Source organism: Halichoerus grypus, chromosome 3 (genome assembly GCF_964656455.1).
Source record: "Halichoerus grypus chromosome 3, mHalGry1.hap1.1, whole genome shotgun sequence".
Taxonomy (NCBI): domain Eukaryota; kingdom Metazoa; phylum Chordata; class Mammalia; order Carnivora; family Phocidae; genus Halichoerus; species Halichoerus grypus.
The window spans coordinates 1,329,732-1,344,162 of NC_135714.1; the positions used below are offsets into that span (position 1 = coordinate 1,329,732).

The 14,431-nt window shown below is 43.0% G+C and overlaps 1 protein-coding gene across 1 annotated transcript in view; it reads right to left on the bottom strand.

Annotated features, from left to right (window-relative positions):
- Positions 1 to 14,431, bottom strand: part of POLN (DNA polymerase nu) — a 145,529-nt gene that overhangs the window by 86,802 nt on the left and 44,296 nt on the right. Inside the window, exons 9-11 of the mRNA XM_036067284.2 lie at positions 12,987 to 13,055; positions 11,237 to 11,297; positions 10,468 to 10,532 (exon numbers count right to left, since the gene is read on the bottom strand). Of these exons, the coding sequence (XP_035923177.2) occupies positions 10,468 to 10,532; positions 11,237 to 11,297; positions 12,987 to 13,055 (195 nt within the window). The remainder of the gene's footprint in view (positions 1 to 10,467; positions 10,533 to 11,236; positions 11,298 to 12,986; positions 13,056 to 14,431) is intronic.

Below are 14,431 nucleotides of genomic sequence, written 5' to 3' on the forward strand. Positions count from 1 at the left end.
TAAAGGACAGATAATGGATCCCTTCAGGAGTAAGCCATACCTTAGGGAACAAAAACTCCAGCAACAAACTGAGCTTCCAGTTAAAATGGCACATAAACTTGCACGTTAATGCACTCCTCGTGCTCAGGCACAAGAAGAAACGGATAAATATAAACAGAGAAAAACAAAAAGACAGTTCTTAAAAGAACAAAACAAAAGCATCTCTTCAGAGCAGGAACAGATACAAAGTACACAGCAGCAGGCAGAAGGACGGGAAAACCCAGCTGGGCTCTGGGGCCTGCCGCCAGGCCGGAGGAAGCTGGGCCAGCTTGCACCAGTTACCTGCTGCCTCCCGACAAACCAGTCCCGAGCACACCGCCACGGATCAGCTCCGCGGGTGGGGCTCAGCTAGGTGCAGGTGCTGGCTGCGTGGCCGCGTGGGCAGATTAATTTCAAATTGCCGCCCATTTAAAAATTACCTTAACTGGCTTTTTCTTATTGATAGGCGTTCTCTATTACAGTCTGCATATGAGTCCTTTGTCAGGCGCATGAAAATACAATCAAAATCCCAGCAGGGTTTTTAAAAAAGTAGATCAAAGAATTTTATATGGCAATGCAAAGAACCTGAGACTGGATAATACTATATAGAAGAAACACAAAGATGGAAGACATACCATAGGGTATTAAGACTTATGATTACAAAGCTACCATAACTAAGGCAGGGGAGTATTAGCACAGGATAGATTAAAAAAAACACAACACAACACAACAACACATGAAACAGAACAGAGTCCAGAAAAAGATTCACATTACACAATGTTAAAAATAAAACACACATGGAGACCAGCCTTGAAAATTCCCTAAGCAGGTGAAACCAGTGTAGTCCTACAAGCAATGCTTCATTTAGTCTATTCTGCAAGATCAGGGAGGCTAACTTGATCTGGGTCGCTTCTTGCTTGTGCCTCTGAAAATCATAAGTGAATCTCAAATTGTGCCCCCCAAAATCCTAATGCAGTAGTCCACCACTGTGAAGAATAACCAGTTCCTGCCTCCACACCATATAAGCTGCTTTATGACAACAGACCTCTGAGCCTCACTCCATGGCTTGGTTTGAGTGCTCCTGGTTTGTAAGCTATCTTTTTGGTGTGTGCACAATAAAGTTTTGCTACTTACTACTTCAGTGCTCCACTGGTTTTGCTTCTGTTTTTCTCTGAACTTTTGACAGCAGTGATCTGACTTATGACACAGATGTTACTGTAATTCAGTAGGGAAACAATGGCACTTTTAATAAATGATGCTGAAATAAACAGAAATCAACTTGGGGAAAAAAATCTTAACCATACCTAATACCATATAGAAAAATTAACGTGAAATGGATGGTAGGCTTAAAATAATACAGCTTATAGAAGAAAACAGAAGAATATCTTTACTAGAAGGCAGACAAAAGATATCAGCACATAAAAATTCTTAAACATTTAAAAAATCGTTCACTGGACTTCATTAAAATAAAGAGATTCTGTTCACCAAAAGATAGCACTATTAAGAGAGTGAAAAGACAAGCCACAGACACAGACTGAGCGGGAAGGTATTTTAGGTTCCACGGGCCACATACGGCCCCTGTCACATATTCTTCTTTATCTTGGCTTATGTGTTTATCTTTTAAAAATTGTAACAACCACTCTTAACTTGTAGGCCATATGAAAATAGGCCACAGGGTGGATTTGGCCCACAGACTCCCTGGAGTGGGAGAAAGAATTTTCAATATATATTACAAAAGACTTGCATACAGAATTTAGTACAAAGACTCACATACAGAATATATAAAGAACTCCTACAAATCAATATGAAAAAGTCAGTTAACATAAATTTCAAAATGGGTGAAGTCTGCAAAACTGATCACAAAAGAGTACATCCAAAATACCATCAAGCATATGGAAAGGTCCTCAATATGACTAATCATCAGGGAAATGCAAACTAAATCCACAATGTAAATCCATATAATCCATTGTAAATATACAATGACAGACCCACCAGAATGGCTAAAGTGAGAAAGACTGGCAGTACGCACTGGTGAAGATGTAGCAAATGGGACTGGAAAAGGTCATGACCAATTCCAAGAGGTCTTTGGAAGTACCTACTACCACCTATACACACACCGTGATCCAGCAATTCCATTTCCAGATATAAAACCAAGAGACAGAAGCACTCACATCCACCACAGTTTATGCACACGAATATTCACAGCCGCTGTGATCACAGTGCCTACCAATGGGAAGGATGTAAAGAAGCTAAGACACGTTCTTAAATGGGTGTTACACAGCAAGTTTTATTGGAACCCACATCTGCTAAAACTCACCAAACAAGTGAATCCCCACAGATAGAATGCGAGCAAAAAAAGCCAGAACCAAAGAGCCCACACTGTGTGGTTCCATTTACATGAAGCTCAAAATCACTGAACAGAGTCAGATTAATGGCTCTGTCTGGGGTTACGGACTAGGAGGGGACAGGAAGGAGGAGCCTTCTGGGTACTAGAAATATTCTATATCTTGCTCTGGGTGGAGTCACATGCATGTGTACAAATGTAAAAACATGGCAAGCTGTACACTTACAATTTACACCAAGGAGATCTGGAAAGATGGCAGAGTAGGAAGCACCTGTAAGTAAGAAACTGCCTCCCCACCTGGACCACATTTGCAGGGGCAGAAACCGTCTGATGCAATAGCCGTTTTGAACTCAGGAGTCTGTTGAAGGCTTTCCGCTTCCAAGCTTGGAAGGTAAACTGCGGCTACTTTTGGTCGATTTCAGCTCTTAGCACAGTAGCAGCAGCCCATCCCCATCTTGCACCCCAGCCACACAGCAGGCAATCGTCCACCTGTTTCTGGAACACTGTGCAAAAGCCAGGGTGGGCAAAAAGACCCTGTCCTCCAAATGGTAGGGATCTGGGCTCTGACTACTGCTTCTAATAACACAGGTGCAGACAAATAGGCAGGCAGTCATCGTTGTTGCCCCTCTCTCCAGTGTTGTAAGACCCTCTCCCTCCAGCTGAACAGACTTCCAGGGGAATTAAAGGGCCAGCACCCTTTTACATCCCCCTTCATTTTTCACTTTTCCTCCTTTTGGGAGCCAGAAATTAAAGGACAAGGATGGTTGACAACTACTGCTTATGCAGGGAAAATTAGAAATAGACTGTGTATGCTCAGGAAAAATCTTAGAAAAAAACATGAGAAGACCTTAAGTTTGCCCCTCAGGCTGATCTTTAGCACAGAGACACCCTATAGCAATAAAAAAACCAAAACCAAAACCACTAACACAAAACAGCAAACCCTGTGGTAGGGGAAGAATATGATTTTCAGAGCTACCACATTATCAGATTCAAATGTCCAGTGTTCAATAAAAAATTTCAAGGCATACAAAGAAAAGCATCCCATTCAAACAGGAAAAAAAACAAAAAACAAAACAAAACATCAACAGAAACTGTCCCTGAAAAAGACCTAATGGCAGATCTACTAGACAAAGACATTAAAACCACTGTCTTAAAGATGCTTGAAGAACTGAAGGAAGATGTGAAGAAAGTCAAGAAAACAATGTGTGAGCAAAATGCAAATAATGATAAAGAGAGAGAAAACCTAAAAGGAAATAAAAAAGAAATTCTGGAGCTGAAAAGTAACACTAACTGAAATAGAAAATTCCTTTGGGTGGTTCAACAGCAGATTTGAGCAGGCAGAAGAAAGAATCAGTGAACTTGAAGATGGGATAATGGAACTTATTGAGGCTGAGGAACATACAGAAAATAAATTGAAGAAAAGTGAACAGAGCCTAAGGGACCTGTGGGACACCACAAAGTAGACCAGCATATGCACTGTGGGCATCCTAGAAGGAGGAGCGAGAGAAAGGGAGAGCAAAAATATTTGAAGAAACAATGGATGAAAACTTCTCAAATTTGATAAAATACATGAATATAAACATCCAAGAAGCTCCACAAACTTCAAGTAAGAGGAACTCTTTTAAAAGAGATCAACACCAAGGCATATTATAATCAAAATTTCAAAAGACAAAGACAAACAGATAATCTTGAAATTATCAAGAGAGAAGTGTCATCATATATAAGGGATCCTCCATAAAGTAGTGAGCAGATCTCTCATCAGAAACTTTAGAGGCCAGAAGACAGTGGGCCAATATTTTCAAAGTGCTAAAAGGAAAAACCTGTCAACCAAGCATCCTGCATCTGGCCAAACTGTCCTTCAAGGGTGAGGGAGAGACTGAGACATTCCCAGATAAAGAAAAGCTGAGGGAGATGTGATCACTACACATGCCTTGGAAGAAATGCTCAAGGAGTCCTGCAGGGTGAAATGGAAGGACACTAGACAGTATCTCAAAGCCATATGGAGAAATAAAGATCTCAAGAAAGGTGAATATGTGGGCAGTTACATAAGCTAGTATTATAATAATAATCTGTCACTGTATTTTTCATTTTCTCCATGGTTAAAAAAAAACAACTATAAGTGTAAAAGCTAGTATTACTGTAACTTTAGTTTGTAACTCCAAATCCTATTTCCTACATAATTTAAGAGACTAATGCACTTAAAAAATTATAAGCTTATGTTTGGGGCACACAATGTATAAAGATATAATTTTGTGGCATCAACAACTGAAAGGGGTGGGGACAGAGCTGTAAAGGAGCAGAGTTTTTGCATGTTATTCAAGTTAAGCTGTAATAAACTCAAATTAGAGTGTTATAATGTTAGGACGTTAAATGTCATCCCCATGGTAACCACAAAGAAAATAGCTATAGAATACACACAAAAGAAAATGAGAAAGGAATTTAAACGATTCACTACAAAAAAGCAACTAAACACAAAGAAGACAGTAATGCAGGAAATGAGAGACAAAATCTATAATGCACAGAGAAAACAGCACAATGACAGAAGTAAGTCCCTCCTTATCGGTAATTACTTACATGTAAATGGATTAAACTCTCCAATCAAAAGACAGAGATTGGCAGAATAGATAAAAACACATGCTCCAACTATATGCTGTCCATAAGAGACAAACTTTTAAACCAAAGATACAGACAGGTTGAAAGCACAAGGATAGAAAGAGATATGCAAATACCCAAATAGAGCAGGGATGGCTATATTAATATCAGAAAAAATAGACTTTAAGTCAAAAATGGTTACACGAGACAAAGGATGACATGTATGCGATATATACAGCAACTGTTACACAACAATTATAAACATTTACATGCCCAATGACAGACCATCAAAATACATGAAGAAAAAACTGACAGAATTGAAGGGAGAAAGAAACAATTCTACAGTAGTAGTTGGGAGACTTGATTACTCCACTCACAATAACTGGTAGAACAACCACAAAGAAGATAAGGAAACAGAGGACTTAAACAGCACAAGAAATCCACCAGATCCAACAGACATACAGAGCACCAGCCAGGAACAACCACATACACTTGCACACGGGACATTTTCCAGGACAGACCATATGTTAGGCCACAAATCAAGGCTCAAGAGATTTCAAAAAATAGTTATTATATAAAGCATCTTCTCTGACTACAACAAGATGAAGTTAGAAATCAATAAAGAAAGGAAAACTGGAAAATTCACAAAACTATGGAAATTAAATTATTTTTAAACAATCAAAGGATCAAAGAATAAATCAAAAGGGAATTTAGAAATTACTTAGAGATGAATGAAAATGAAAACACAACATACTACAACTTACGGGATACAGCAATAGCAGCAACAAAGGGGAATTTTATAGCTATAAATGCTATAAATATTATAAATATTAAGAAACAAGAAAGGTCTGAAATCAATAACCTAACTTTACAACTTAAGGAACTATAAAAAGAACAGACTAAACCCAAAGGTAGCAAAAGGAAGAAGATAATAAATATCAGAACAGAGATAAAGGAAATAAATAGGGAAACAATAGAGAAAAGAAATGAAACCAAAGTTTGTTCTTAAAAAACATTTTTTTTTTAATTGACAAATTTTCACTAGATGGACTAAGAAAAAAAGAGAAAACTCAGATACTAAAATCAGAAATGAGAGTGGGGACATTATTCTACAAAAATAAAAAGAATTACAAGAGAGTACTATTAATGACTGTACATCAACAAATTGGATAACCTAGATGAGATGGATAAATTCCTAAAATCACAAAACCTATCAAGATTAAATCACCAAGAAATAGAAAATCTGAATAGTCTTATAACTAGTAAGGAGATTGAATCAATAATCCATCTCCCAACAAAGAAGAGCCCCAGATCATTAGTTTCACAGGTGAATTCTGCCAAACATTTAAAGAAGAACCAATACCAATCCTTCCCAAACTTTTCCAAAAAAATGGAGAGGAGGGAAGACCACTTCCTAACTCATTCTATGAGGCCAGCATTACCCTGATACCAGAGCCAGACAGAGATACAAGAAAACTATAGACCAACAACCCTTATGAATATTGATACAAAAATCCTCAACAAAATACTAGCAATATATTAAAAGGACTATATACCACGACCAAGTGGGGTTTATTCCTGGAATGCAAGTATGGGTCAATACATGAAAACTGATCAATGTAATATGCCACATCAACAGAATGGAGGGGGTAAAAAAAATAGAGGATCATGTCAAGAATCATTTGACAATATTTAACACCCTTTCATGATAAAAACACTCAACAAACTAGGAACAGAAGGGAACTACCTCCACATAATAAAAACCATATAAGAAAACCCACAGGAAACATCATACTCAACCGTGAAAGACTGAAAGCATTTCCTCTAAGATGAGGAACAAGGCAAGGCTGCTTGCTTTCACCACTTCTCTTCAACATGGTACTGGAAGTTCTGGTCAGAGCAATTAGGTAAGAAAAATATATAAAAGGCATCCAAATTGGGACAGAAGAAGTAAAATTATCTCTGCAGATGATATGATTTTATGTGTAGAAAACTCTAGAGTCCACACCAAAAAAAAAAAAAAAAAAAAAAAAAGCAAACAACTGTTAGAACTTCGGAACTCGGCATAGTAGCAGGATCCAACATCAATGCACAAAAATCAGCTGGATTTCTACACATGAGCAATCTGAAAAGGAAATTACAAAAACAATTCCATTCATAGTAGCATCAAAAAGAATAAAATACTTAGTTAACAAAGGAGGTGAAGGACTCATACAATGAAGACTATAAAACACTGCTGAAATAAATTTAAAAATAAATAAATGGAAACACATCTCATGTTCATGGATTGAAGACTTAACCAAAACTACTCAAAGTGATCTACAAGTTCAATGTAATTCCTATCAAGATCCTGAAGACCTTTTTTTCAGAAATAGAAAAATCCATCCTAAAATTCATATGAAATCTCAAGAGACCCCAAATAGCCAAAACAATCTTGAAAAAAAGAACAAATGTGGAGGACCCATACTTCCTGATTTCAAAGCTGACTACAAAGCTACACTAACCAAAACAGTGTGTACTGGCATAAAGACAGACATAAAGACAACGAGAATACAATAGTGAGCCCAGAAATAAACCCATGCATATATGGTCAAATGATTTTTGACAAGCATGCCAAGAACACTAAATGGAGAAAGTACAGTCTATTCAAAAAATGGTGCTGGGAAAACTGGACATTCACATGCAGAAAAATGAAGGTGGGCCCCTACCTCGCACCATATAAAAAAATTAACTCAAAATGTATCAAGGACTTAAATGTAAGACCTACAACAACAAAACTCTTAGAAGGAGACAGAGGACAGAAGCTTCAAAATATTGGATTTGACAGCTATTTCTTGGATATGACAATAAAGGCACAGGTAACAAAAGAAAAAAATTTAAATTGGACCATGAAAATTTAAAAATTTTGTGCATCAAAAGACGTTATCAACAGAGTAAAAAGGCAACCCATAAAATGGGAGACAATATTTAAAAATCATATATCTGATAAAGGATTACTATCCAGAATATATAGAGAACTCCTAAAACTCAACAAGAAAAAAAAAATTAACCACCTAATTTAAAAATGGGCAAAGGACCTGAATAGACCTTTTACCAAATAAGATACACAGATAGTCAGTAAGCACATGAAAAGATGATCAATATTACTAATCATTAGGGGAATGCAAAGCAAACCTACAGTGAGATACCAGCTCACACCCATTGGGATGGCTATTATAAAAACAAACAAAACAAAAAACTCAGAAAACAACAGGTATTGGTGAGGATGTGGAGAAAGTGCACTTACGCACTGTTAGTGGGAGTGCAAAATGGTACAGACACTGTAGAAAAAGTACAGTAGTTCCTCAAAAAATTAAAAATTACCATAAGATCCAGCAATTCACCTTGGGGTATATATTCAAAAGAATTGAAAGCAGGGCCTCAAAGATATTTGTACACCCATTTTTATAGCAGCGTTACTCACAATGGCTGGAACACGGAAGCACCCCAAGCTGCTTACAGCCACCGGCAGGTGAATGGTGAGTAAAACGTGGTACATACATTCAACCTCGAAAAGGAAGAAAATTCTGCAACACGCTACAACAAGGATGAATGTTGAAGACATTATGCTAAGTGAAATGAGCCAGCGACAAAAAGATAAATTCTGTGTGATTCGGCTTACATGAGGTACCTTGAGCAGTCAGATCATAGAGACAGAAAGCATAACGGTGGCTGCCAGCAGCGGGGGGAGGGGTGGGGGGCGGGGGGAGGGGGGAGCAGAAAGTGACTGTTTAAGGGGCACAGAGTTTCGGTTTTACAGTTCTGGGGATGGATGGTGATCATAGCTGTACAACCATGAGAATGTATTTAATACCACTGTACTGTCTAATCAGAAATGGTTAAGATGGTAAGTTTTATATTAAATGTACTTTATCACAATAATTAAAATTATTTGTACTATTCACTGTATGCAATTTCTTTCTCAATTAAAGCAGTACATGAAAAGAAAAAATCAGATGGATTATAAACCTAAATGCAAAGGCTAATAAAAATAGCTTTTAAACATAACACATGAGCAAACTTCATGAACGTGACGTAGGAAAGCTTTCTTAAACAGCATACAAAAAGCACTAACCATAAAGACAAAGACTGGTAAATTACGCTACATTAAAAATTAAGAACTTCTATTTGTCAAAAGACACCATTAGGAGAGTGAAAAGGTAACACAGAGAGGGAGAAGGTATATGTAACAGGCTTGTAACTGGATTATATCAAGATGTCCTCTAAATTAGTAAGGGAAAGATAGAGCCCTCCATATAAACATGGGTAAGAAACCTGAAGAGATCTTTTACCAAAGAGAAACTCCTAATAGCCAATGATGATATAAAAAGCTATTCCATCTCATTAGTAGGCAGGAAAATAGAAACCAAAATCGTAACGAGATACCATTACGTCCCCACCAGAATGGCTGCTCCTAAAAGCCTGGTGTCCTCATGCAGGTGAGGACGTGCAATGGCAGGACCCTCCCCGGGTGTGTTTCTGGCAGTGCAACTTCTTACTAAAGCTGAGGAGACTGTCCTGTGCCCAGGGAAGCGTGCACCAGTGGGGCCAGGAAACATGCCCAAAGGAGCAGTGTGGTTTGTAAGGGCCGCAAGCTGGCCACACCCTAAATGCTATCAACAGTGGGACACGGGGTGTGACGGAAAGACTAAGCACCGAGCGACACGGGACACGGGTGGAGCTGAGACTCGGATTGGAGGGAGAGTGGTCAGACGACCACTAACTCACAGTTCCAAAAGAAAGCCAAACAGATCATTTAGGCACTGAGGTGGAAAACTGCAAAGGAAAGTAGAAGCAACAACGTAGTGACTCCAGAAGTCAGGGCGGAGGTTACTTTTGGCAGCGGGAAGGGGTTCTGATAGGGAAAGGGCACACAGGGCTTCTGGAAATTCTACACTATGACCTAGGTGGTGGTTATACCAGAGTTTCCTTTAAAATAACTTATGTGAAACATTTTAATGCATTTTTCATGCATCTCTATGCACCCTCTGTATTTTTTATTTTTGACAGAAAGTTTTTTTCTTGCTTTTTTAGAAGATTTTATTTATTTGAGAGAGAGAAAGAGTGCAGGAGCCGGGGAAGCAGCAGGCAGTGGGAGAGGGAGAAGCAGGCTCCCCGCTGAGCAGGGAGCCCGATGCGGGGCTCCATCCCAGGACCCCGGGATCATGACCTGAGCCAAAGGCAGAGGCTTCACCAACTGAGCCACCCAGGGGCCCTGTTCTTGTTTTTTCAAAGAACCCAAGAAAGCCATGAATTCCCCTCACCAAACTACAGGGGGGTGTACCTGTGAAATGAACCTGACTCTTGAGAAGCCGGAGGATCCATGAAACCCCGTGCACCATGGAGCAAGCACCCAGGGTGGGTCTGGTGCTCCCCAACACGCATCAGAGACAGGAGGCATCGGGGTCAGTGTGGCGTGAGTGAGGAAGGGAGGAAGGACTTACAGGCACCCCGGCTCTGAAATAAGAACGTACCCCCAGAAGGGCTGAAGTCCTCTCCATCTCTTCTCTGTTCACCTGAATGCTGTGGCTCTCCATCACTGTCAGTCAAACACCAAACAGTGAGTCATTTCTGTGAAAGCCTCAAGGACGGGGAGCGAGCCTCCCTTCCTGACGAGGACAAGGACAGTGCCTGCCACGTCCCACCTCCACCAACGGTCCACGAGGGTCAGTGCGGGAGCCCAGCAGTGGCAGTGGGGGGCATGGGGACGCACCCTGGCCAGCCACACGGGACAGAGTCGCCTCGGGCCAGGCAGGCTGCGGAGCGCTGGGCCGGGCTTGGCTCCCCTAGTGCCCAGCAGAACCCGGGCAGAGGGGGGGCTGCAAGGCAAAGGCAGAGGAGGGCCTGGCACCCCTTGTTCTAGGGGCTGTCCCGAGCCGGGGGGGGGGGGTGCTGACGGACAGCACACCACCAGGACGAACAACTGCCATGCAGAACACACCACAGGCTCGACCCGCACTGCGGCCCTCAGGAGCTGGGGCTGCCACTCGGCCAGGGTGCCCGGCAGAACCACGCGGTGCAAGAGGGATCCCATGTGACTGAGAGGTCAGAACAATCTCGTCCTTCTAGATCAACAGGTGATGCTATCCAACCCCTCTTGTTACGGAGGGAAAATAAAGGGCTTGCTATCTCTTAGTGCTCACATGACACACTGCCTACCCCTAAGTAAGAAACAGTTGCCCTCAAACAATGTCAAGAATTCCCTAGAAACAGGACTTGTCCACCATCTCTGTGGTAGCTTACCTGCCAAAACTGGTATCAGAGGAAGCTCCAAAGTACAAAATAGTTGCCATAAACCATAAACCTGTTTTGTAGGAAAAAATGATACCAATGTTACTTTTAAATTATTTCTACCTGCACACTGCTGAACAGCCTACTTGATTGCATTGAGGTGGAATTTCGGGCAACTCCCAAGTGAGTGGTGGCTCCTCCCAACAACCGCCCTCCCACCAAGCTCCTTCCTAGTAAAACTCCTATTTCCTTCAAGTATTCTATTTCATTACCAAGACCTCACAGAGATATTTAGAAATACCAGGTAGGCCAACCCCCAATCCCAATTCTCTTTAATCTTTCTCATTTAAAACAATTTTTTAAAAGATTTTATTTATTTATTTGACAGAGAGAGAGCATGAGCAGGGGGAGCGGCAGGCAGGGGGAGAAGCAGACTCCCCACTGAGCAAGGAGCCTGACACAGACTCAATCCCAGGACCCCGAGATCAGGACCTGAGCCGAAGGCAGATGCTTCCCCAACTGAGCCACCCAGGTGCCCTAATCTTTCTCATTTTTAAGTGTGATGTAGGTATTTTTAGACTTGTAGCCTTCCATTTTAACTTCTGAATAGGTATACTGAATTCCCAAAAGTGTAGCTAGAATTTTCATTGGTTTTTGCAATGGCTTTATAGATTAGTGTGGGGAGAGGTGAAATCTTTATATGAGGTCACCTCCTCCAGGAGTATGAGACATCTCTGCATTTATTCAGACTGTCTTCATGCCTCTTCTCAGGGCTTCTGTCATGTGTGTCCCTTCCTGCTGCCATCTGAAGCCCTCAGCCTTGCCAGCCCCTCCTCCAGGCCCCGTGCCCTGCACTTTGCCCTCGGGGAAGGGCTGATGTGCTCCAGGCCACCACCTGGCTTCTCCTCAGCTCTCAGGCTGGTTTTGCCCATGTGGGGTAGTAGGGTAGAGAAATGGGCTTCCTCTCTCCCGCCGGACCCTTCCCAGCAGCCCACAGTCCTGGGCCTGCAACCACAGCGCCTGGTGCCCGGCTCCTGACCAGCAGCCCCTGCAGGGTCTCGGCTTTCCCTGGGTCCTGGTGACAGCTTCCCCTCCAAGCCCAGCGGTTGAAACCCTTCCAGCTAGTACCTGTCTCCGGAGGCTTCTCCATCCTTTGCTGGCCCCCCACTCCTGGGCTCACCTCCACACACAGTCCCTTCCTCCAACTCTTCTTGACTGTTCCCGCAAATGCCCTCCGCCTCCCAACGAGACTGAGTGGAGCTGTGTCTATCTCACTATTAAACTAAAATGAATACTCAGCTTTTATGTTAACTGTAGCATTAGAAACATTCCAACTGAGGAGCGCCTGGGAGGCTCAGTTAAGCATCTGACTTTGGCTCAGGTCATGATCTCAGGGTCCTTGGATCGAGCCCCGCATCGGGCTCTGCCCACTCAGTGGGGAGTCTGCTGGAGATTTTTTTGTCCCTCTACCCCTCCCCCTACTCATGCTCTCCATTTCTAATAAATAAATAAAATCTTAAAAAAAAAAAAGTTCCAATTGAATTGGTAGCTTTTAAAAATGCTACAATTGTTAGCCTACGGAAAACATTTTTAAAACTTCAGGTCTTATCATGTGGACTATCCTTCTATGAGTGATGCACAAGTTCACTTGGCCTGAGAATTCACTCAAAGATGCTGTGAGCATGGATGTGAGTGAGAGGTGTTCTTGGGGAACAGTGAGCAAGAGTGCCTGCCAACCCCAAGTTACAGTAAGACGCCTTGCCTTCAACTGGGAACAAAGGCCCATCGTAAGTCTGTGGAGTATCTTCAGGTTCACCCGTACATTCTGATTCTTTAAAAGATCAAAAGAATGAAAGATTAGGCAAACTTGGCAGCAGTGTTCATCACAATCTAGGGATTGACACAACCCACAGAAATGGGCACTAGGGAGGTGGCACGAGTCTTTCCATGGCAGACATGAACATCGGTGGCATCACCAAATACCTCAAGCGGGCGAGCTCCCATGCTGCAGAAAAGCCTTCTTATTGGACAAATGCAAGCTACCTGGAGCCTCACACTTTCCCCCAACCCAGTTTTCTTCTTCATTTTACAGGAACTGCAAAGTGTCCACGGTGCAAAGATCACACGGTGGTAGAGACAGAAGCATACCCTCACGCGCCCCGGTAGGCTGAGGAGCCACGTGGCCACACTCACCGTCTGTCCTCACCTGGACGACACCCCCGGAGGCCCTGAGCGTGGACACACAGGGAGGGGCATGAGCCGCAACCCCCAGCACGCAGTCTGACTCTCCTCCCCTGGACACCTCGCTCTGCCAAACAACTCCCCACACTCCACTTTCGGCCTCAAGGCCCCAGGCCGGAGAAACCGCAGGACGAGGAGCCAGCAGTGGGCTGATGTAGCCTGGCATTTGCTGTCTCGTCATCCCCAGCCTTGGCTCTCCTGGAAGACTGGTCTGGGGACACCGTGAGCAGACTGTCCACTCCTGCCCAAATGAGCTTCCTACAGGACAGAGCTGATGATGCGCCTCCCACTATGCACGGTTCTCCGGCGGGGCTTCCCTAGGACAAGACTGAGTTCCGGGTGGGACCAGCACCCTCGTGACAGAGCCTGTGATACCACTCCTCCTCTACCCTACACCTTTCTTCCCAATCTCACCATTCCCTCCTGTTCCCATGCTGCTCCCTCTGCCCAGACGCCCCCTGCGTTCTCTCAGACCATCCCCAGCACCTCTTCAACATGGCACAACGTGGGCCTGGCTTTCCCCTCCCGCCCCTCACGCACTGCATGCCTCCACAATGGACACATTTCTAGCCACCAGGATTTGAGCGCAAGTTCACGGAGGCTGCTGCTTTTCTTCCTGGAGTGTGCTGAGGGCCCGGGGTGAGGTGACAGCTCACAGGCAGTGGTGGGACTGGCAGGGTCCACAGTACTGAGAGCAGCTGGGTGCAGGGCCCCGGCTTCTAGACAGGGAGAAAACATACCTCTGAGGCTGGTGCTTTGTTCCCCGCAGCCACTCCCAGCCCTAGATGCACTAGAAAGAAACTAGACCTTATAGTCAGAAACCCACGCTTTGATCCACAGCCTCAACTTGACCTTGGGCAAGATGCATGCACACTGACCCTTCTGCACCTTGGTCTAGTCATCTATAAACTGGGACTGGTGGTGCTGAGGTGGGTAAGTCCCTGTTTCAGTGACAGTGTCTCGGCT